Consider the following 24,102-nt stretch of genomic DNA (forward strand, 5'->3'; position numbering starts at 1 on the left):
AAAACATGATTTCTAACATTTACCAAATAAGCCATGACACACATCAGAACACACATTACACAGGTATGGTTCGCTGTTGTCACCATCAGGAAATCCTAATAATTGTCACCTAGCCTTCACTAGAGACAGGAGGTGGCGGCAAAGTGACAGCAGGAGATCAGCAAAGGGTCAAAAAAAGTGAAAATAAGAATTCTATTACATTTTTTATTTTTTTTGGCAATTAAAAAAAAAAATCTTTAGCCAACGAATTATCATTCAGTTGGGTTTCCATGGACTTCTCCTATAAAGCATTTTGTTTATTCTGCAATGAAATCTGTCTTTGGCATCTCATTAACTCTTCCCGCACTCTCCCACATTCTGTATGAAAAGAGAAACTTCCTCCGTGGAAGATTTCAGTCGCGAGGAACGGATTGCAGAAGCGGTGTTCAGGCCAAATTAGATTTTCTTTGATTCCATTGAATTTCCATCGACAGAAGGAGCCGAGGCAGAAGAGAATAATGGGACGTTGTGATAACGCCAGATGAGCTTGATTCTAACGAGTCGGCTCTCGCAGCGATACCTTGTCAGGAGCAGCAGGCAACGTCTCTGCGCCGCTAAAGTGATTTCTAGAAGCAGAAAAAAAACATACCGCGCTAATATAGGCTCCCCTCCCCCTCCCAAAAAAAAATAAAAAAACCCTGCAGAGCCTCCATTACGCTGATTCTTCAAAGCTGGAAACATTGTGATGGAGTAGCGGGGCGAAGTGCAGTGGATATAAAAGCTTTTAAAGGAAACCGATAAATCTTCTAAACATTTTTTATCATATAGAAGTAAATGTGATCAGATCAGACCCCAAAACAGTCACATACTGTACAAGACAAGCTGTGAGTGAGCATTCGGCAGAAACCATGAAATCAGCCCGAGACAGAAGTACAGTTAAATTACACTTGTTTAATAATAAAAGAAAAAAGAACAAAAGTAGTCAAAACATAGCCAAAGTTTAGTAACAGGAAACGGATAGTCAGCCAAGCCAGAAGTCAGGGATCAATGTAGTGGAACAGCAAGCAGGATCTGGAGCCAGAAGGGATGTCAGCAAAGCAAGTCTTTGAACAGGAACACAGGATATAGTCTCTGTGATGTTGACCAAGGCGAAGGCAGAGCTCTTCTGGGCTGAACAGGCGCTTAAGTAGGCAGGACTGACGAGCAGGATATCATCAACAGCTGAGCAACGGAAGGAGCTGGCAATTAGCAGACAGTTGAGCAGCCAGCTCAGAGAAGGAAGGGCTGAACCCAGCCCTGACAGGATTACCACAGTTGCTTGTGCTCCTAACCATACTGTCAAGCCATCAAATGGCTGGTGTAATACTGGATCACGTGCAGCTTTGTGGCGACTGGAGAGCAGAGGGCAACCTCCTTGGCTTTAGCGGTTTTTGCTGCCAATACCATTCTTGATGATGTCACAAGGAAGCGGGTCCACCCAGTGATGTCACCCTTAGTTTATTTAGTGAAGGCAGAGCTCTTCTGGTCTGAACAGGCGCTTAAGTAGGCAGGACTGACGAGCAGGATATCATCAACAGCTGAGCAATGGAAGGAGCTGGCAATTAGCAGACAGTTGAGCGGCCAGCTCAGAGAAGGAAGGGCTGAACCCAGCCCTGACAGGATTACCACAGTTGCTTGTGCTCCTAACCATACTGTCAAGCCATCAAATGGCTGGTGTAATACTGGATCACGTGCAGCTCTGTGGCGACTGGAGAGCAGAGGGCAACCTCCTTGGCTTTAGCGGTTTTTGCTGCCAATACCATTCTTGATGATGTCACAAGGAAGCGGGTCCACCCAGTGATGTCACCCTTAGTTTATTTAGTGATGGCAGGCAGCGGCGCTTTCAGACGGTGGAAGCCAGCGTTGGGTTCAGACCTGTTTTTTTTTTTTTTTCTTTTTTCGGGTCGGTGGGGACATTTATCGTGATCGACGCAGGATTTACTTTGGTGGACATTATTGCTGTGTTTGTAATAAAGTAATTGTCAAAAAACGGTCTCTGTTTATTTTTGACACTTTTTTTGGGTGAATGAGTATGGGGTACAATGTACCCCATACTCATTCCCCTTGTTAGAGGGGGCTTCCAGATTCCCGATAAGCACCCTGCCCGCAGACCCCCCCCCCCTCACAAACACTGGCCAGGGTTGGGGAGAAGAGGTCCCTGTCCCCATGGGAACAAAGTGCTTTGGAGGGAGGGAGCACACCCACATGGCCTGGTATGGTTCAGGAGGAGCGGGGCACTCCTGGCGTGCCAGGCTGCATGCTCATATAAGGGTCTGGTATGGATTTTGGAGGGGACCCACCACCATTTTTTTTTTTTCAATTTGGTGTGGGGTTCCCCTCAAAATCTATTCCAGAACTAAGGATCTAGTATGGATTTGGTGAGGGACCACACGCTGTTTTTTACCTTAATTTTTAATTGCTAGCAATTGTTCAGTCTCCTTCTTGGTCCTTGGTGCTGCGTGGCTGAATATTTGCGTAGCAGACACATCTGTGCAAATAGCATGTGCGCCCTGTGCCCTCCCTACACGGTTACCAGCAGCTAATCGAAAGCAAGAAGTGATTGGGAGCTTTCCGATAATGTGAACCCCATAACAGCCAATCACAGTGGTCACATGATCATAAACCATGCTCCCACCATTTGAAACCTCCTCCCACCATTTGAAACCTCCTAAAGGGCCAGGGCAAAGGGGTTAGTGAATTGGGGCTTGAGGCAGTCCGTTCTGCACTCCTGTGACCCTTCGTTTCCAGCAGACAGCGGGCTGAAGCTCGCTGTTGGCTGACATCACAGAGGCGGTCCAGGCTTGGGAAAGATTTCGACCATATGGTCGGGATCCTTCCACATGCCTGGACCGGCACCCGGCTCAGCCTTTCAAAGAGCCACTAAGAGCTGCCGCTCCTGTTCCATCCACAGCCCAGTGCTCCAGTGAGCTGGGGGGGGGGGGGGGGAGGGAGACAAAGCAGAGAGCTCTCTGCTTGGGGAGCACTGAGAACTGAGCGATCAGTGGCATTTGATAGCTCGGTACTCACCTTACAGCTGGTAGGGGACAGATGCTGCATCCACCTAGGTAAGTGTTATTTAAAGAAAATTCCCATAATTTTGAACATGTGACCAGCAGCAGAGGACTAGAAGCTGTTCCTGCTTATGTTTCCCTGCAGACAGGCAGGGAGAGAGCTGGGTCATGTGACATCTGGATATCGATTAGGAAATCTTTTAAAAGTAAAAATAATTACAGAACCATCAACCACATACAGAAATAAAAGGGACCAGGGGATTTTTCAGCAGGAACACGGGGGGGGGGGGGGCGGAGAGTGCTGGAGGGTCTATTGATGCTGACTACTGGGGGATCTATTGTTGCTGCAGGGGATATATTTTTGCAGAGGGAGCGGGTCTATTGTTTCTGAGGAGATCTTCTGTCGCTCGTAGGTGATCTATTGTTGCTGGGGGCTCAATCGTTGCTTGGTGGGGGGAATCCGCTGTTGAGGGGAGGGGTTTTTGCTGCTGGCTGCTGGAGGGTCTATTGATGCTGGCTGTTGGGGTATCTATTGTTGCTGGAGATCTATTTTTGCAGGGGGGTCTTTCATTGCTGGGGAGGTCTATTGTTGCTGCTGGGGGGATCTATTGTTCCTGGGTGGTGGGTCTTGTGTTGCAGGGGGGTTGATTGTTGCTGGGAGGGATCTACTGTTGAGAGAGCGGGTCTAATGTTGCTGGCTGCTGGAGGGTCTATTGATGCTGGCTGTTGGAAATCCATTGTTACTGGGGGGTGGATCTATTGTCGCTGGAGTGTCCATTGTTCCTAGATCTATATTACTGCCTTTCTTTTGCTTATTAACAAATTCCATACAAAATCCTTAGCACCACAAAATGATACTTGTTCCTGCTCAGCTCCCAACTGTCCCGGATTTGGAGGGACTGTCCCTGATTTGGAACAATGTCCCTCTGTCCCTCATTCCTCCTCATTTGTCCCTCACTTTGGTCTGATCCATATAGTTGTACATGAAATGCACTTTCTATCTTTCAAAACGGGTTTTCCAGCGCTAAACCTTTCATCCAAGTTCTAAATGGCTGCATTTGTAAATTTTGAAAGACGATATAAAGTAATAATAGTGGTAAAAAAAAAGCCTTTGTGGATTTAAATAACCTTTTTTTTTTTTGGGTTAATTCTCCTTTAAGGGGGTGTGGCAGGGGGGGCGTGTCCTATGCCTACATATATTTGCTAGTAGGTGTCCCTCATTTCCATCTCCAAAATGTTGGGAGATATGGTTTCTATATTCTCTAAAAAAAAGGGGGTGGTACTTGGAGGTGGGCAAGGGGTGGAACCAAGGAACGGTGCTCGGAGGTGGGTAGGGGGGCGGGGACTCGGAAGAGAGGAGATCCTGCACCTATTCTCTGAGAACAAAAGCCCTGGAAGGGACCATGTAAATCAAACAGAGTCTGTTTAGTATCAGTTTAAGCATAGCTCCCAACTGTCCTGGATTTGGAGGGACTGTCCCTGATTTGGAGCAATGTCCCTCTGTCCTTCTTTCCTCCTCATTCGTCCCTCATTTTGGTCTGATCCATATAGTTGTACATGAAATGCACTTTTTATCTTTCGAAAAAGGGTTTCCCGGTGCTAAACCTTTCATCCAAATTCTAAATGGCTGCATTTGTAAGCCAATATAAAGGAATAATAGAGGTTAAAGAAAAAACGCCTTTGTGGATTTAATTAACCTTTTTTTTGGGGTTTAATTCTCCTTTAAGGGGGCGTGGCAGGGGGCGTGTCCTATGCCTACATACGTTTGCTAGTAGGTGTCCCTCATTTCCATCTCCAAAATGTTGGGGCAGGTATGGTTTCTGTATTCTCTAAAAAAAAGGGGGGGGGGGGGTTTGGGAGGTGGGTAAAGGGGTGGAACCAAGGAACGGTGCTCGGAGGTGGGTAGGGGGGTGGAGTCAGGCGGGGACTCGGAAGAGAGGAGATCCTGCACCTATTCTCTGGGAACAAAAGCCCTGGAAGGGACCATGTAAATCAAACAGAGTCTGTTTAGTATCAGTTTAAAGAGGAAGTAAACCCTGATGGGTGTTACTTCCTCTTTCATTCCCTGCAAAGGTAAAGCATAATGGACTACTATGCATCGCATCGCATCACATCACATCGCATAGTAGTCCATTATGTGTCACTAACCTGACACAGGAGCCAGTGAAGTCACCGCTGTCCCCTGTAGTTCCGAGCGTCCATCTTCTTGTTGGGTCTCGCTGCTCCGGAGCAGCGATGACGTCACTCCCGCGCATGCGCACGGTAGCCGACACTCGCGGCATAACGCTGCGATCTGCGGCTTACCCAGTGCGCATGCGCGCCGCTGTCTACGGCGCATGCGCCGTAGACAGCGGTGGCTGTCTTCAGGTAAATATCTCCTAAACCGTGTAGGTTTAGGAGATATTTCTTGAACCTACAGCTAAGCCTTAATCTAGGTTTACCTGTAGGTCAAAGTGGTTTGTAAGGGTTTACAACCACTTTAAGGTTTGTTATAGTTTCTACTGTTGTTGGTTTCTTGTGGTATTTCCCATGAACTGAATGAATACATCGAGACTAGGAATAGACATGGTGAAATATTTCAGAGCTATGGGTGGCGTCTTTACATTTCCTCGGTTGTTCCTTTCAATCCCACCAGCACAGATCCTTGTAAGGCGATCTCTTGGATTTGCCCGGTAATTAGCACATACATCGCCGGAGAAGAGCTTCAATTATGTTTAGCCTCACCGCAGTGTCTCTTTCCATACATGACTATGTGAAGCCACCATCATCATGGTCCTTGAAGGTTATCATTTTGTTCTATTCTTTCCCTCTTCAGACATTACCACAGCATCGAAGTCTTCACCCACTATGACCTCCTCAATATGAACGGCTCCAAAGTAGCCGAAGGACACAAAGCCAGCTTCTGCCTGGAAGACACACGTTGTGGAAAAGGTAAGTCAACGTCGCCGAACCTGTTAGCCCTTGTACACACGGGTCGGACATTCCGACAACCAAATCCGTTGGATTTTGTCCGAAACTGTTGCATACACACGGTCGGACAAAGTTGTCGGAAAATCCGATCGTTCGGAACGTGATGACGTTATTTCGTTACGACGGGGACTACGTTCAGGCAAGTAGCCAATAGCTTTGATGTAGGAATTTGATCTGAGCATGCGTGGCACTTTGTCCGATTGGAATTCTCTACACATGATCGGAGTATGTCCGATCGGAGCATTTTGTCTGAAAATTTTACCAACAAGTTGGAAAACTTGGTCCGTCGGATACTCCGATGGAAACAGTCCGATGGAGACCACACACAGTCGGAAATATCCGACCAAACGGTCCGATCGGAGACACATTCCGTCGGAATCTCCGACAGTGTGTACAAGGGCTAAAAGGTTCACAAAAATGCACATCATGAAGATTACAAGGAAAAACGGAGGTAAAAGGAAGCGGTGTCTGCCAACCTACCGGATTGAAACTTACTGCCACGACACCCAACTACTGGCATTTCCAAAAGTTACATTTTTAAAGAGACAGTCCACCTAAAAAAATATATATATTAAAGGCCAGCAGCTAAAAATACTGCAGCTGCTGACTTTTAATAAATGGACACTTACCTTTCCTGGAGTCCAGCGATGTTGGCAGCTGAAGTCGAGCAAGCTCTTGGCTGCTGCCGGCGCCATTCTCGTGAGGGGATCAGGAAGTGAAGCGTTGCGGCTTCACTTCCTGGTTCCCTTCTGCGCATGCGCGAGTCGCGCTGCGCGTCGTAAGTGGTCCCCGCTATCTCCTGGGACCCGTGTGTTTCCCAGGAGACAGCGGGGGGGGGGGAGCTGCAGGAGTCTATTCCCAGAAGTGGGTGCAGATACCTGTATTATATCTGCACCACCCTTCCCCCCTGAAAGGTGCCAATTGTGTCACCGGAAGGGGGGGGGGAATCAGATGAGCAGAAGTTTCACTTTTGGGTGGAACTCCGCTTTAAGTGCAAAATGTCATTATTTAGGCTACGAACAAGTACAATGTGCAATTAGCAATGTGATTTTTTAGGGTGCCTTAGATATTAAGGCAAAAAAAACATATTTCTTACTTTATTTTCGATATAGTAAGTAGCTCAGGGACAGGACTCAGGAGGGCAAGAAGTTGGTTGGCACACACATAGCTCCCAACCGTCCCGGATTTTGAGGGACTGTCCCTGATTTGGAGCAATGTCCCGATGTCCCTCATTCCCCCTCATTTGTCCCTCATTTTGGTCTGATCTATACAGATGTATATAAAATTCACTTTTTATCTATCAAAAAGGGTTTTCCAGAGCTAAACCTTTCATCTGATTTCTAAATTGCTGCATTTGTAAATTCCAAAAGCCGATATAAAGAAAGAGTAGTGGTAAAAAAAAAAAGCCCTTGTGGGTTTAATCAGTCTTGTTTTTTTAGTACAATTCTCCCTAAAGGGGGCGTGGCAAGGGGTGTGTCCTATGTCTGCATGCTTCTGCCGATAGGTGTCCCTCATTCTCATTTCAAAAAGTTGGGAGGTGTGCACATACACACACAAATCTGACTCTCACAGTGACACTGACAGCAGTGTGCAGCAGCACAGACAGTGGTGGTTGGTGCTCCAGCGGTTGGGGGAGGGGGCAGCAAACAAACCCGAGACACCTAACCTCCCCCAGTCGCTTCAGCCCGCCACCCTACACCGCCCCCCACCCCAGGTTGTGGCTGCGGCTTCCCCCCCTCCGTCTCCTGGCGGTTGCTGCTTCTCCTCCCCACCAATCGGGTCTCGGACTCCCAGTCAATGAGGTCTTAGGACTCCCGGCCAATCGGGTCTCAGGACCCACTTCCTTATTGGCCCGGAAGAGAAGCAGGAAGACATTAGCAAGTATTATTTTGCTAATGCCACACAACTGGGGCGCAGCGCTCTGTTACTCTTTTAAAAATGTTATACACTATATTACCAAAAGTATTGGGACACCTGCCTTTACACGCACATGAACTTTAATGGCATCCCAGTCTTAGCCCATAGGGTTCAATATTGAGTTGGCTCCACCCTTTGCAGCTATAACAGCTTCAACTCTACTGGGAAGGCCGCCCACAAGGTTTAGGAGTGTGTCTATGGGAATGTTTGAACCCTACGGACTAAGACTGGGATGCCATCAATGTTCATGTGCGCTTAAAGCCAGGCGACCCAATACTTTTGGTAATATAATGTATGTAGAGGGATTTACTAAAACTGGAGCACACAGAATCTGGTGCGGCTGTGCATAATAACCAATCAGCTTCTAAGTTCAGCTTGTTCAATGAAGCTCTGACAATAAAACCTGGAAGATGATTGGTTAGATTCCGTGTGCGCCAGTTTTAGTAAATCCCCTCTATAAGTCATAATACAGTGTAAAGATGCAACAAATGTCATAATATGTATACAGTATGTCATAATACAATGTATGTAGTATAACAAAAAAGTGATTGTACCCTTTTTAAATTATGTTTCCAAGTAATGATGTTCAATGTGCAGGAATCCAGAAGCGCTATGAGTGCGCCAACTTTGGTGAACAAGGAATAACGGTGGGCTGCTGGGATACCTACCGCCATGACATTGACTGCCAGTGGATCGATATCACGGACGTCGGACCCGGGGAGTACATTTTCCAGGTGAGAAAAAAGCCAATAAGGACTTAGCAAGAGAATACTGCATGAGTTTATGGGGGAATGTACGGAGTTAGAATGTTTTCTTTTGTTTCATTATTGTAGCAGAAAATGGATACATGGGATGTGTGGGGGTACTGTGGGCATTGCCATCATTGATTTATTGCATGATTGTATCCAAATATCACTCTTTTTTCCTATGCTTTCCTGAACCAGGGTGCCATCAAAGGATGGCACCTCTGACAATGGCGTAACACATACACTATATTTCCAAAAGTATTGGGACACCTGCCTTTACACGCACATGAACTTTAACGGCACCCCAGCCTTAGTCTGTAGGGTTAAATATTGGGTTGGCCCCGCTCTTTGCAGCTATAACAGCTTCAACTCTTCTGGGAAGGCCGTCCACAAGGTTTAGGAGATGTGTCTATGGGAATGTTTGACCATTCTTCCAGAAGAGCATTTGTTCTATTGGGTTGAGGTCAGGCCAGTCATGTTCCTCCACCCCAAACTTGCTCATCCATGTCTTTATGGACCTTGCTTTGTGCACTGGTGCACAGTCACGTTGGAACAGGAAGGGGCCATCCTCAAACGGTTCCCACAAAGTTGGGAGCATGAAATTGGGCAAAAGGTCTTGGTATGCTGATGCCTTAATTGTTCTTTTCACTGGAGCTAAGGGGCCAGGCTCAACCCCTGAAAAACAACCCCACACCATATTCCCCCCTCCAACAATTATTTGAACTAGTGCACCAAGTAAAGTCCATAAAGATATGGATGAGTGAGTTTGGGGTAGAGGAACTTGACTGGCCTGCACAGAGTCCTGACCTCAACCCGATAGAACACCTGCTCTTCTGGGAGAATGGTCAAACTTTCTCATAGACACACTCCTAAACCTTGTGAGCAGCCTTCCCAAAAGAGTCCTGACCTCAACCCGATGGAACACCTGCTCTTCTGGAAGAATGGACAAACATTCGCATAAACACACTCCTAAACCTTGTGGGCAGCCTTCCCAAAAGAGTCCTGACCTCCACCTGATAGAACACCTGCTCTTCTGGAAGAATGGTCAAACATTCCCATAGACACACTCCTAAACCTTGTAGGCAGCCTTCCCAGAAGAGTCCTGACCTCAACCCAGTAGAACACCTTTGGGATCAATTAGAGTGGAGACTGTGAGCCAGGCCTTCTCGTCTACATCAGTGCCTGACCTAACAAATGCTCTTCTGGAAGAATGGTTACACATTCCCATAGACACATCTCCTAAACCTTGTGGGCAGCCTTCCCAGAAGAGTCCTGACCTCAACCCGATGGAACACCCGCTCTTCTGGAAGAATGGTCAAACATTCCCATAGACACACTCCTAAACCTTGTGGGCAGCCTTCCCAGAAAAGTCCTGACCTCAACCCGATGGAACACCTGCTCTTCTGGAAGAATGGTCAAACATTCCCATAGACACACTCCTAAACCTTGTGGGCAGCCTTCCGAGAAGAGTCCTAACCTCAACCCGATAGAACGCCTGCTCTTCTGGAAGAATGGTCAAACATTCCCATAGACACACTCCTAAACCTTGTGGGCAGCCTTCCCAGAAAAGTCCTGACCTCAACCCGATGGAACACCTGCTCTTCTGGAAGAATAGACAAACATTCCCATAGACACACTCCTAAACCTTGTGGGCAGCCCTCCCAAAAGAGTCCTGACCTCAACCTGATAGAACACCTGCTCTTTTGGAAGAATGGTCAAACATTCCCATAGACACACTCCTAAACCTTGTGGGCAGCCTTCCCAGAAGAGTCCTGACCTCAACCCAGTAGAACACCTTTGGGATCAATTAGAGTGGAGACTGTGAGCCAGGCCTTCTCGTCTATATCAGTGCCTGACCTAACAAATGAGCTTCTGGAAGAATGGTCAAACATTCCCATAGATACACTCCTAAACTTTGTGGGCAGCCTTCCCAGAAGAGTCCTGACCTCAACCTGAAGGAAACCCCTGCTCTTCTGGAAGAATGGTCAAACATTCCCATAGACACACTCCTAAACCTTGTGGGCAGCCCTCCCAGAAGAGTCCTGACCTCAACCCGATAGAACGCCTGCTCTTCTGGAAGAATGGTCAAACATTGCCATAGACACACTCCTAAACCTTGTGGGTAGCCTTCCCAGAAGAGTCCTAACCTCAACCCGATAGAACGCCTGCTCTTCTGGAAGAATGGTCAAACATTCCCATAGACACACTCCTAAACCTTGTGGGCGGCCTTCCTAGAAGAGTTGAAGCTGTTATAGCTGCAAAGGGCGGAGCCAACTCAATATTGAACCCTACGAACTAAGACTTGGATGCCATTAAACATTCCCATAGACACACTCCTAAACCTTGTGGGCAGCCTTCCGAGAAGAGTCCTAACCTCAACCCGATAGAACGCCTGCTCTTCTGGAAGAATGGTCAAACATTCCCATAGACACACTCCTAAACCTTGTGGGCAGCCTTCCCAGAAAAGTCCTGACCTCAACCCGATGGAACACCTGCTCTTCTGGAAGAATAGACAAACATTCCCATAGACACACTCCTAAACCTTGTGGGCAGCCCTCCCAAAAGAGTCCTGACCTCAACCTGATAGAACACCTGCTCTTTTGGAAGAATGGTCAAACATTCCCATAGACACACTCCTAAACCTTGTGGGCAGCCTTCCCAGAAGAGTCCTGACCTCAACCCAGTAGAACACCTTTGGGATCAATTAGAGTGGAGACTGTGAGCCAGGCCTTCTCGTCTACATCAGTGCCTGACCTAACAAATGAGCTTCTGGAAGAATGGTCAAACATTCCCATAGATACACTCCTAAACTTTGTGGGCAGCCTTCCCAGAAGAGTCCTGACCTCAACCTGAAGGAAACCCCTGCTCTTCTGGAAGAATGGTCAAACATTCCCATAGACACACTCCTAAACCTTGTGGGCAGCCCTCCCAGAAGAGTCCTGACCTCAACCCGATAGAACGCCTGCTCTTCTGGAAGAATGGTCAAACATTGCCATAGACACACTCCTAAACCTTGTGGGTAGCCTTCCCAGAAGAGTCCTAACCTCAACCCGATAGAACGCCTGCTCTTCTGGAAGAATGGTCAAACATTCCCATAGACACACTCCTAAACCTTGTGGGCGGCCTTCCTAGAAGAGTTGAAGCTGTTATAGCTGCAAAGGGCGGAGCCAACTCAATATTGAACCCTACGAACTAAGACTTGGATGCCATTAAAGTTCATGTGCGTATAAAAGCAGGTGTCCCAATACCTGTGACACTATAGTGTATGCACAAATATCAGACCACAGTCCAAGCTTTTTCAGCAGAAACGCGGTCCGCTTTACAAACTTGACTTAAAAAAAAAAGAAAAAAAGACAATTGTGATGGAGGACAATCAGGAGACCTTTGCAATAACTTATAAAAAAAAGAGAGAATACAGTAAAGTATTAATATATAAGATACATTTGGTAAAATCTATTCTGCACAGCTGGACTCGGAGTCCAGATCCAACATTTTACCTATTTCCCAATATACCAATAAATCATCCAATTTTATGACGATGTAGCGGTTTTTTTTTCTGTTAGTTTGCAAGTTAAATCAAATAAATATGACCAAAACCTTATTTTACCGGCTGTGTCCCCAGCAGCACATAACTCTTCATAAATCTATAGTCATTACCTACAATGTCACCGGGGTAAAGATACAATTCATGGTGCGGCTGTTTGATATATCACTGGCACATTAGCAGAATGCTGTACACGCTGACCTTGGGTCGAAGGTTTACAGTCTTATTAGCTCATTCGGTGCATCCAGCAGATTGTGTGAATGAAAGCTCTATAGAGTCTATTAGACTTTTGGAATTTTATCTTCTGGCAGCTTTCAGAAGTTGTAAAATGAATGATGTATTTCTCCTATCTATTCCTTAAAATATATATACATGTAGGTCATTCTCAACCCAAAATTTGAAGTGGCAGAATCGGATTTCAGGAACAACGTGATGAGGTGTCGGTGTAAGTATGACGGGAAGAAGATCTGGATGCACGGCTGTCACACAGGTGAGGACGTCTTATAGCCAAGAGTGAGATTGGAAGAGAAATCTTACATGGATGTGATTTAATGTGTGCGGTGGCTACCCCCACAAGAGCCGGCTGAATTAAGTTGGTTCTTTCCCAAACAGTACAGAGCACCAGTCACCCAAGTAACAGTCCATTCCCTCTAGCTCCAATAAACAGTCTAGGGCAGTGGTCTCCAAACTCCGGTCCTTTGCTTGTTTTTATCTGGTCCTTGGGGTATTATCCCCCATCTGTCAGAAATAGTGGAGCATAGTTCCTGCCACTGACACCAACAATGGGGCACTGGACCTCTCACTGACACCAACTATGGCACACTATTCTTCCCAATGATACCAATGATGGGACACTATTCCTCTCACTGATACCAATGATGGGACACTATTCCTCCCACTGATACCAAAAATGGGACACTATTGATGCCAATGATGGAGTACTATTCCTCCCACTGACACTAACTATGGCACACTATTCTTCCCATTGATACCAATGATGGGGCACCATTCCTCCCACTGATACCAAAAATGGGACACTATTCCTCCCACTGATGCCAATGATGGGGCACCATTCCTCCCACTGATACCAACTATGGCACACTATTCTTCCCATTGATACCAATGATGGGGCACCATTCCTCCCACTGATACCAACTATGGCACACTATTCTTCCCATTGATACCAATGATGGGGCACCATTCCTCCCACCGATACCAATAATAAGGCACTATTCCTTCCACTGACAAAAAACAATGGGACACTATTTCTCCCACTGATACCAAAAATGGGACACTATTCCTCCCACTGATACCAATGATGGGGCACTATTTCCTCCACCGATACCAATAATACGGCCCTATTCCTCCCATTGACACCAACAATGGGACACTATTCCTCCCACTGATACCAATGATGGGGCACTATTCCTCCCACTGATGCCAATGATGTGGTACTATTCCTCCCACTGACATGAACGATTGGGCACTATTCCTCCCACTGACACCAGTGATGGAGCACTATTCCTCTCACTGACACCAACGATGGGGCACTATTCCTTCCACTGACACCAACGATGGGGCACTATTCCTTCCACTGACACTAATGATGTGGCACTATTCCTCCCACTGACATCAATGTTGGGGCATTATTCCTCCCACCAACACCAACGATGGGGCATTATTCCTCCCACTAACACCAACAATGGGACACTATTCCTCCCATTGACACCAATGATGGGGCACCATTACTCTCCCTGACGGCAGGACATTTTCTTCTCCCACTGGCCACAGTCCGGCTGCCCTAAAGTTTGAAGGACAGTAAATTGGCCCCTTGTTTAGAAAGTTCGGAGACCCCTGCTCTGGGGATGTCTTTTTAAGATGTATTGCTTGTAGAACTGGTAACAGGAGAGGGATTGGGGTTGTATGGGATACTCCAAGAACACTAAGTAGTAACAGAAGGACACACTTCATTACTCTAGGCTTCTCTGGACAGTCTTTTTTGCCAGGGACAGAGGGGGGGTGGCCAGAGCTGAGACCTTGTAAGAGCCCTCTAAGTGAGAACTACCACTGGTACTTATTGCCCCAAAGACAAAACAGCATGCAGTCACCAGGATCTTGAAGCCCAGGTCACTACTTACAATGTCACAGGATAGCTGCATTGATCATATCTTTCTCCAGGCTCTCTCTTTGGCTGCAGGAAAGCTGTTCACTCCTAGTTTCCACTGGACACTCTTCAGTGAGGGAGGGTGAATACAATGCCACAGGACAGCCACGCAGCTTTCATCTTCTACCGAGCACTCTTCAGTGAGCTCTCTTAGGTGAAATCCCTTATCTAGCTCCAAGATGCTGAAGAATAGGCCCTCCAGCTCTACCATAGCTGGGACTTCGATGATCATTCAGCAAGCTCCAGCAGAACTGCCTCAAAGGGGCAGCAGCCCCTATGGTGGTGGTGGAACCCCCCCCCAGGATACAATCTGGCTGCCCCAGACCCCAAAATGTTTATGTTCTCCCCAGAAACCTACAGGGCACACCTCCTCTGGGATTGGCTACAGCACAATAAATATTCAAGCTGCTCATTTGCCTCTCCCAGCCCTATGTTCTAGAAACTTCCAGAAGGTAGGGGGAAGTAATCAAGCCTGCAACCTGTGAGATCTAGAACAGCTCAAAGAAATAAATAGCTGCTCCAGCTATAAAACAGAGGAGCCAAAAATAACTCAATTTGCCTGACATCCTAGCAGGATAGCATATTAGCAACCTATCTAAGAGGGTGCTACATGTGTAAGCTGATTTTTCCAAAATGTTGTATACTCTGCATCAATTCTGATACTTAGATACCCATTTACAACCTTTCTTCATCTGTAGCCCTCTTTTTGGGGGTATGAGAAATGTCACTCCTCAAACAGGATATTGTGCAAAACCTATAGGTAAATAGGAGAACCAGAACCATAGCTAAGTGAAAGAGTGGTATTGATAATAAATCACCCAGGACAGGGCCTCCCATCCAGGACAGTGCCTCCACCTAGGATATTGCCACGCACCCAGGACAGTGCCTCCACCTAGGACATTGCCACGCACCCAGGACAGTGCCTTCATCTAGGACAGGGCTTCCCATCCAGGACAGGGCCTCCCATCCAGGACAAGGCCTTCCATCCAGGACAGGGCCTTCCATCCAGGACAGGACCTCCACCCAAGACAAGGCTTCCATCCAGGACAGAACCTCCCACCCAAGATAGAACCTTTCACCCAGGACAGGTCCTCCCATCCAGCACAGGTCCTCCCATCCAGGACAGGGCCCTCCACCCACGACAGGTCCTCCCATCCAGGACAGGGCCCTCCACCCACGACAGGGCCTCCCACCCAGGACAGGGCCCTCCACCCACGACAGGGCCTCCCACCCAGGACAGGGCCTCCACCCAAGACGAGGCTTCCACCCAGGACAGAACCTCCCACCCAGGACAGGGTCCTCCACCCAGGACAGGGCCCTCCACCCAGGACAGGGCCCTCCACCCAGGACAGGTCCTCCATCCAGGACAGGGCCTCCACCCAAGACAAGGCTTCCACCCAGGACAGAACCTTCCACCCAGGACAAGGCCTCCCATTCAGGACAGGGCTTCTGTGAACAGAGGGGTTTACCTTCCTCAGAAATCTAATCAAAGTCATTGGGAGCAGAGAAATTACTGCAGCCAGCATATAACATTAATCATGAGCATATAGATGCACGCCCGTATAGAAATAATGCAAGCTTTATATAAAAAGAGATTATTAACTACATCCAATATAAAAACAGATATTAACAGCAAAGAACTGGAAAGGAGTCCTGGTGGAAAGGTGCACATATACCAGGGTATATATATATTAATAGCGATATCTTCATATCTTCATATGAACGTTGCCGGAAAGTCCAGTTGTAAGGGGCCCCTGAGAATGATGCATCATCTGTCTTTGTGTCAGAGACCTGATGACAAGATCAGTAGTCACAGGGGGGGGGGGGGGGGCAGAAGGAGGATCCTTCAACTGTTGGCCAACCAGCCTGGAATGGAGCTTCTTACCAACAGGGACTGTGGTGTGGCACTGGAACCACCATAAGGGAAATCCACAGACTGGCTTCAGCTCAATCTTCCCCCCCAGGAGACACAACCCTTTAACGAGATTCACCTGAAAGGGCTTAGTGGTAGAGGTCTATGACTAAAGCTGGCCATACACCTATAGATTATCTGCAGATTTTCTATGGTTAGATGGAAAAAGTGGGAGATTCCTCCATCCACACAGTTTAGCGAACATGGAGAAATCTGTTGCACTTTTTCCATCTAACCATAGAAAATCTGCAGATAATCTATAGGTGTATGGCCAGCTTTAGCCCTTTTGGGTGAAATGCATTAGAGGGGTGTGTCTCACAGGAAAGAGATTGAGCTAAAGCCAGTCTGTGGATTTCCCTTTGCGGTGGTTAAAGCGGAGCTCCACCCTAAAGTGGAGCTTCCATTCATTGGAACCCTCCCTCCCTCCGGCGCCACAATTGGCACCTTTCAGGGGGAAGGGGGGTGCAGGTACCTGTACAGTACAGGTATCTGGACCCACTTCCGGCATAGATATCCTCAGAATCTACACCCCTTTCCGCAGAATCTACGCCCCTTTCCGAAGGTCCCCCCGCTGTCTGCTGGGAAACACACTGATCCCAGAGACGGTGGGGACCATCCTTATTGCGCAGCGCGACTCGCGCATTGCGCAGTAGGGAACTGGAAAATGAAGCCGCAAGGCTCCACTTCCTGATTCCCATACCCAAGATGGCGGCGGCAGCACCCGAGAGACGATCGAGAGATCGGCTTCGGGTGACGACATCGCGGGCGCGCTGGGCGGGTAAGTGTCCTTATTTTAAAAGTCAGCAGCTGCAGTATTTGTAGCTGCTGGCTTTAAAAAAAGAAAAAACGGCGGAACTCCCGCTTTAACATCAACAGCGCGAGGGCCTCGTTCTAATACTTAGTGGTTTAAATGTATGTTGTTTTAAATGCAAAAAGTGTAAGTACCTGAATGTGACCTGGTATCGGCCTCGCGCAATCCCTCTAAACAGCAGAGCTCAGAATGGGAGAAGCAAAGCAGCACAAGAAGCCAATCAGTTGTGTTGCAGCACTCATGTGCTAATAATGCCGATAGGAGTAGAAAGCAGAGTAACAGAGAGATGAGCTCATCAGTCTGCTGCTTCTCTTCTCACTGTCCAATCACAGGCTGGGGGGGGGGGGGGGGGAGGGACAAACCTGTAAGTGTTAATGAAATGCAGCAGAGAGAAATCCGGTCTCCTCTCCAGACCTGCATACATCTCAGACAAAAATACAAATCCTTTGGCTGGTAAAACAGCTTAAAAATACGTATTCAGCTTTAAATTTGGATTATTCAGTATAAAACTGAAGTCAACTTTAAATGTGACATTCACTCGCGTACCGACCCTTGTGAAAATTATAGGCTGTACATAGACTGGGAAAGTTTTTCCAACCCCAGACGCTTTACAGTGACAGCTGAAGTATTTCTTTCATGGCGAGTTCCCTGTAATCACTTGTTGGCACATTAACATCACAGCGACACTCTTAGTGGCAGATCATCAATGCCGCCTTCCGTCTTTTGTTTGTTGGATGGTAATGCGCTGCCATCCCCCCTTTGCTGATAAATTGCTGTTATAAGAAGCGATACCAGCCGGGTCTTAGCTGATCGCGTCTGCTCTCAGAACAAGGGGCACCAACAATCCGAGGAGTTCAATGAAGCACTACCAACGGCTTTATGGGGGCTATGGTCCTTTAAAGTGGCCTGTGGCAGATTTGGTAATGTTACCGACACACGTGGCAGATTCAGTTAGTTCCCAATAGTGACATTTTTTTTTTTTAAATGCTGCTATTAATGCGCAAAATTTAAGAAACAAAATGAACTCCAGTTCATAGATAACAAAACTGGAGGTAATTAAGACCAAGTGTAAGGCGGAGTACAGAGATAGGCAGAGTGCCTGTCTCTGTACGCAGAGTAGCGGGACAGCATCGTCGTTACCACTGCCTGTCACTGGTTGTTAACCACTTAAAGCAGGGTTCCACCCTAAAGTGGAACCTCCGCTGATCGGATCCCTCCCCCCCTCCGGTGTCACAATTGGCACCTTTCAGGGGGGAGAGGGGTGGAGATACCTGTCAAAGACAGATATTTACACCCACTTCCGGGCATAGACTCCCGTGGGAGTCTACGCCATTCCCTGCCCCGCCGCGCTGTCTGTTGGGACACACACGGGTCCCAGTGACAGCGCAGAGAATTCCTATTGCGCTGCGCGACTCGCGCATGCGCAGTAGGGAACCGGTGAAGTGAAGCCGATTCGCTTCACTTCCTGATTCCCTCACATAGAATGGTGTGCGGCAGCAGCCGAGGGCAGAGTGGTCGATCGGCCTCGGCTGCCGGCATCGCTGGAACCCGGGACAGGTGAGTGTCCATTTATTAAAAGTCAGCAGCTGTAGTATTTATAGCTGCTGGCTTTTAATATTTTTTTTTTTTGGTGGAATCCCTCTTTAAGCCCCGGACCATTTGGCTGGCCAAAGACCAGAGCACTTTCTGCGATTCGGACACTGCGTCGCTTTAACTGACAATTGCGCGGTCGTGCGACGTGGCTCCCAAACAAAATCAACGTCCTTCCCCCCCCCACAAATAGAGCTTTCTTTTGATGGTATTTGATCACCTCTGCAGTTTTTTTTTTTTTTGCGCTATAAATAAAAAAAGAGCGACAATTTTGAAAAAAATTCAATACTTTTTACATTTTGCTATAATAAATATACCCCAAAAATATATAATATATATAATATATTTTCCTCAGTTTAGGCCTATATATATTCTTCTACATATTTTTGGTAAAAAAAAAATTGCAATAAGTGATTATTGATTGGTTTGCGCAAAAGTTATAGCATTCACAAAATAGGGGATAGTTTTATGGCATTTTTATTAACCTTTTTTTTTTTACTAGTAATGGCAGCGATAAGCGATTTTTATCATGACTGCGACATTATGGCGGACGCGTTGGATATTTTTGACACATTTTTGGGACCATTGGCATTTATACAGCAATCAGTGCTATGCAAATGCACCGATTCCTGTGTAAATGACACTGGCAGCGGAGGGGTTAACCACTAGGTGGCAGTGTAGGGCTTAAGTGTGTCCTGGGGAGTGTATTTAACTGTATGGGGGGGGGGGCGTTGCTGTGTGTTACACGTCACTGATCTCTGCTCCTGATCACAGGGAGCAGAGATCAGTGACACTGTAACTAGGCAGAACGGGGAGATGCTTGTTTACATTAGCATCTCCCCGTTCTTCCTCCCCGTGAGACGACCGCAGGTATCCCCACGGCGATCGAGTCCGCAGGACCCGCAATCTGACTCACGGTGGCCCCAACCGGGGCGCAAGCGTGCCGGCGGCGGCACGCAAGCAATGGCACAGCGGTAAGTTTAAAGGGATGTACAGGTACGCCCATTTGCCTGTCCATGCCATTCTGCCGACGTACATCGGCGTGCGCCCGGTTGGGAAGTGGTTAAAGTGGTAGTAAAGCGCCATTAAAATAAAAATTAAGTGGGCCCCCCTGCAGGGTTAAGTCATAATGTACTAGCACATTATGACAGACTTACCTGTAAAGCGGATCCCCGACGCTGCCATCTTCACCCAGTCTTCCTTCCGGATTTGCGGGCTCCAGCTGTATGAATGGTTGGGGACTTGGTGACGTCACTGCATGCGGGAGCCCTCAGCTCTTAAGGTACAGCATGGGTATGCCGTCCCTTTAGAACGCATTGGCCGGTGATGTCACCGGCAGCACAGCTTGTGAATATCTCCTAAACTGTGTAAGTTTAGGAGACATTCAGTGTACCTACAGGCAGGGATTTTTTTTTTTTCCTCAGAGAGTAAGTGCAGGAACACCTCCCTTCCGAGTCACCCCTTGACTCCGCCACTTACCCACCTACCTACCTCCGAGCACCGTTCCTTGGTTCCACCCCTTACCCACCTCCCAGTACCAACTCTTTTAGAGAATACAGGACCAAGTGTCATTTTGTGGTGTATTTTGTGTAAAATTTGTTAATGATAACAAGAAAGGCAGTAAAATAGGAACAGTGGACAAACCCAGCAACAATAGATCCACCCGAGCAACAATCGACTCCTAACAGCCAGCATCAATAGACCCTCCAGCAACATTATACCCCCTCCCTCAACAGTAGATTCCTCTCAGGAACAACTGACCCCCCTGCAACATAAGACTCATCCCCCAGCAACAATTGACCCCTCCAGCAACTATAAACCCCCTTACAAAATAGATCCCCTCCAACAACAATAGATTCCCCAGTAGCCAGCATCAATAGAACCTCCAGCAGCCAGCAACAAAGACCCTTCCCTCAAGAGTTCATCCTTTGCAGCTACATAAGACCCACCCCAGCAACAATAGATCCCCCATGAGCAACAGAAGAATTCCCCAGCAACAATAGACCCCCTTCAATCGCAAAAATAGATCCCCTCCAGCAACAATAGATTCCCCAGTCAGTAGACCATCCAGCACACCCCAGCACCTCTTACCATTAAATACATTCAGTTCTGGAGCAGTCTAAACTGCATTCCCCAGCCTTCCCGCTGAAAAAAAAGCCCTGCCTTGTTATAGGCTTACCTGTTGGTGCAAGTTCAAAAGTGGAGTTTACCTCCACTGTAAGGATGCTGTTGGCTTCGCAGCTGACAGCCTCTTACCAACCAGCGATGCTTCATTGGGCAGAGCCTGATGGTGACAAACAGAAGTGGCTCCTGACGAGCAGGCGCTATGGTTTTCTCTAAAGTTAATTTGCCTGAAACCATAGTTGGGTTTTGGGGCTATTTCTCTAAATTTCTGGTTTCAGTACCAGTCCAGCTGGGTTGCACTGGGTTCTCCTTGACTGCAGGTGTTGCTGTGACTGTTTAGCTGGGTGCATTGAATGCCGTTATTCTCTCGGAAACCAGCCCAGTGGGAGTGTTTTCCTACTGTGCATTCTGGGAGGTGGTATTTAAGGTACCGACGCCACGTGGAGGTTCGATCCTTATTTTCTGTCTGTTCGGTTCTGGTGGTCCTCCTGACCCAGCCCCGTGGCCCTCCTGGCCTGGGGTGCAGAACCATGCATCCCGAGTCTCGGGGCGGGCTGGCCCAAGGCGACGCAACTGAAGGGACAGGCCCGGGTGAAGTTTCGGGGTCCACTGATCCAAGGGTGGTCCGGTGCCATCTCATCTGAAGGGAGAGGCCCAGCAACTGAAGAACCCCAGGGGAGGACTCTTCAGGAGAAGGCTGTGCGCAAGGCTGGCTTCTCTGAAGGAGCCTGGAGGCTTAGTTGAAGGACGCAGAGTGGATCAACACTCATACGGTATCGCCGGATCTGCTGAGAGAACCTGGTACCGTATGTTAGCTCTATAAATTTATCTACGTCCCTCAGTAACACTCAAGTGTACATCACAAGTCTGTGGCAGAGACTTTACTGAGCATCCCACCGGCTGCTAGGTCTAGTGAGAGGAGGTCTATCCTGGGGGTTGTTAAATCCAGTTGTGAAATGGTTGCTATTCTCTGGATTTTTCTCTAAAGACTTCCATTTTTGCAATCCAAGTACCTGAACTCCCTCCTCAGGGGCAACACGATTTTTGGAGGCAACTTGGACGCGACTTGGACGCGACTTGGACGCGACTTGGACACGACTTGGACACGACTTGGACACGACTTGGACACGACTTACAACACTAATTTAAGTCGCCCCAGGCCAGGCGACTTGCCGTGGCCAATCAGAGAATGAGCTCTCGGGGGGGGGGGGGGGGAACTCCTTTTGAGAGCTGATAATTCTCTGAGAGTCGCCTCCATATAGACGGAGATCCGACTTGGAGGCGACCTCCATTGAAATCAATGGGTACCAGTCGCCTACAAGTCGGATTGAAGTAGTACAGGAACCTTTTCTGAAGTCGGAGCAACTTCAGTAGTGTGCATTAAGACGGCTCTCATTCACTTACATTGATTTCTACATGTTGTGCGACCTGAGGTGACTTGGGGCAACTTGAAGTTGGATCTGAGTCGCCCCTGTGTGAACCGGCACTAACCCTCTACCCTTTATTGAAAGACTCTGTTTCTGTTCTAAATAAATAACCCAAAAGAAGATTCAGTGTCAGTTTCCAAATTTTTTGGGCCATCTACCACGGGAACCTCTAGACGGAGAAGCAAACAAGGAGGTAACGGTAAGCCCAAATAAAACCAGCAGCTCCTTTGGGGGTCAGTGCTACAGAAGAAAGGGAAAAAGAGCGAACATGTCCGCCCTAATGTGATACTGTTTATTACGCTTTGCGAATAAAGACTCTAAATCAATACACTTACATTAGGTGATTAGAAAAAGAGCATGTACATCGCCTCATCCACCTCTCCTGGATCGTTTCTGCAAGATACGGCCAACTGACGGCTCCCAGACTGTGGTGTACACAATCTACTGCGCATACACACGGACCAGCCGGCGCCGCGCTCCAATGTGGAAAGCCCACAATACGGGGGAGAGTAAGGGAAAGAGAATGCTTGTAAAAGTTGCTGTGACGACGCGTTTCTGACGTGTGGCCTCCTTTATCATAGTATTAAATAGTGTCAAGAAACTAAATTGTGTTTTCAGTTTGTGGTGCTCAGATGCAGTTTAGCTTTGCTTTAATTAATGATAAGTGTCTCATATAATAGTAATAATGCATCATATCAATATATCAGTTGTATCATACTGTTACAATGTGACATCATCACCCAAGTGAAGGTCTCTCCATCTAAGCCGGTCTCTGTCTCTCCCCAGGTGACGCATACAGCGCAGATCTGGAGGAAGAGTTTGAGAATCAGCAAAGACTTTCCAACAACCTGGTGTAGCCCCCCCCGGTGCTGCCGGGACGTCTCATGGACTTATTCATGCCAGATACTGCTCCGGAATCCATCCCAGGTTCAGATGAGGTTCAAACAAGTCAACAACTGGAATATGCATCAATCTCAGGTCTTCAGCCAACACATGGAATATAAACTGACTTTGTTTACATGGCAGCTCTTCTAAAGGAGGAGAAAACCACCCACACACACACAGGATTGGACATTTGATTGGGAAATCTGCTCTGAAAGTGATATTTCCAAATATAATTAAGTGAATAAGAAAAGTTTTCACAATGTCATCTGTGCTGTCTCATATTGTTCTGTTATTACTGGATTTACAAGACGGTGCTCAGCCTGCACACAGAAGAAGAATGGCGGCACATCCGAATGAAGAATCGAATGCTTTATTGGAGGTCCGTAGGTTTAAAAAACATGAACAAGTGCTTAGCAGCTGAGCACCGGTACCAGTTGTGTGTCATGCTTTTTAAACTTATGGACCTTGTATAACAGTGGTCATCAACCTTGTCCTCAGGGCCCACTAACAGGCCAGGGTTTATGTATTACCTTGGGGGGAGATGCAGACTAGAATACTGCAATCACTGATCAGCAAAGGATATCACCTGTGATGGATTTCAGTTATCTTGCAAACCTGTCCTGTTAGTAGGCCCTGAGGACAGGGTTGATGACCACTGTCGTATAATGAAGGCCTCTTGAGCCCTATGAAAAGAGAGCCTTGACTGATGGGGGCATGGCTAGCTGCATGACAAGGGGAAACGATTGGTTGGGACATGTGGGATGGGTGGCTTGAGCGCCGGAAACGTGTGCCCCAGGGAATTCTGGGTCTTTCGGAAGAGTCGGTTAGAAGAGCTTCCCACCCCCTTTTTCCTATGTTATGGTATGTCAAAGCTTGCTGCGGTTTTCTTGACCTTGCCAGCATTTAAAGTTGCTGTAATGGGCTATGCACTTGATGGAAAATTGGCAGTAGGCTGTCTGTCCAGCACTTATGGTAAGGACAGG

At 47.6% G+C, this 24,102-nt stretch overlaps 1 protein-coding gene across 2 annotated transcripts in view; it reads left to right on the plus strand.

Moving 5' to 3' along the window:
• Positions 1-23,384, plus strand: part of LOXL4 (lysyl oxidase like 4) — a 216,687-nt gene extending 193,303 nt beyond the window's left edge. For both annotated transcript variants that reach the window (XM_077455712.1, XM_077455713.1), the window contains 4 exons: positions 5,845-5,960; positions 8,514-8,650; positions 12,585-12,696; positions 23,021-23,384. In XM_077455712.1, coding sequence (XP_077311838.1) covers positions 5,845-5,960; positions 8,514-8,650; positions 12,585-12,696; positions 23,021-23,091 — 436 coding nt within the window. In that variant the 3' untranslated portion in view covers positions 23,092-23,384. The remainder of the gene's footprint in view (positions 1-5,844; positions 5,961-8,513; positions 8,651-12,584; positions 12,697-23,020) is intronic.
• The last annotated feature ends 718 nt before the right edge of the window (positions 23,385-24,102 follow it).

This window comes from Lithobates pipiens, unplaced genomic scaffold, assembly GCF_037356315.1.
Source record: "Lithobates pipiens isolate NorthernLeopardFrog02 unplaced genomic scaffold, aLitPip1_a1.2 Scaffold_25, whole genome shotgun sequence".
NCBI classification, from domain to species: domain Eukaryota; kingdom Metazoa; phylum Chordata; class Amphibia; order Anura; family Ranidae; genus Lithobates; species Lithobates pipiens.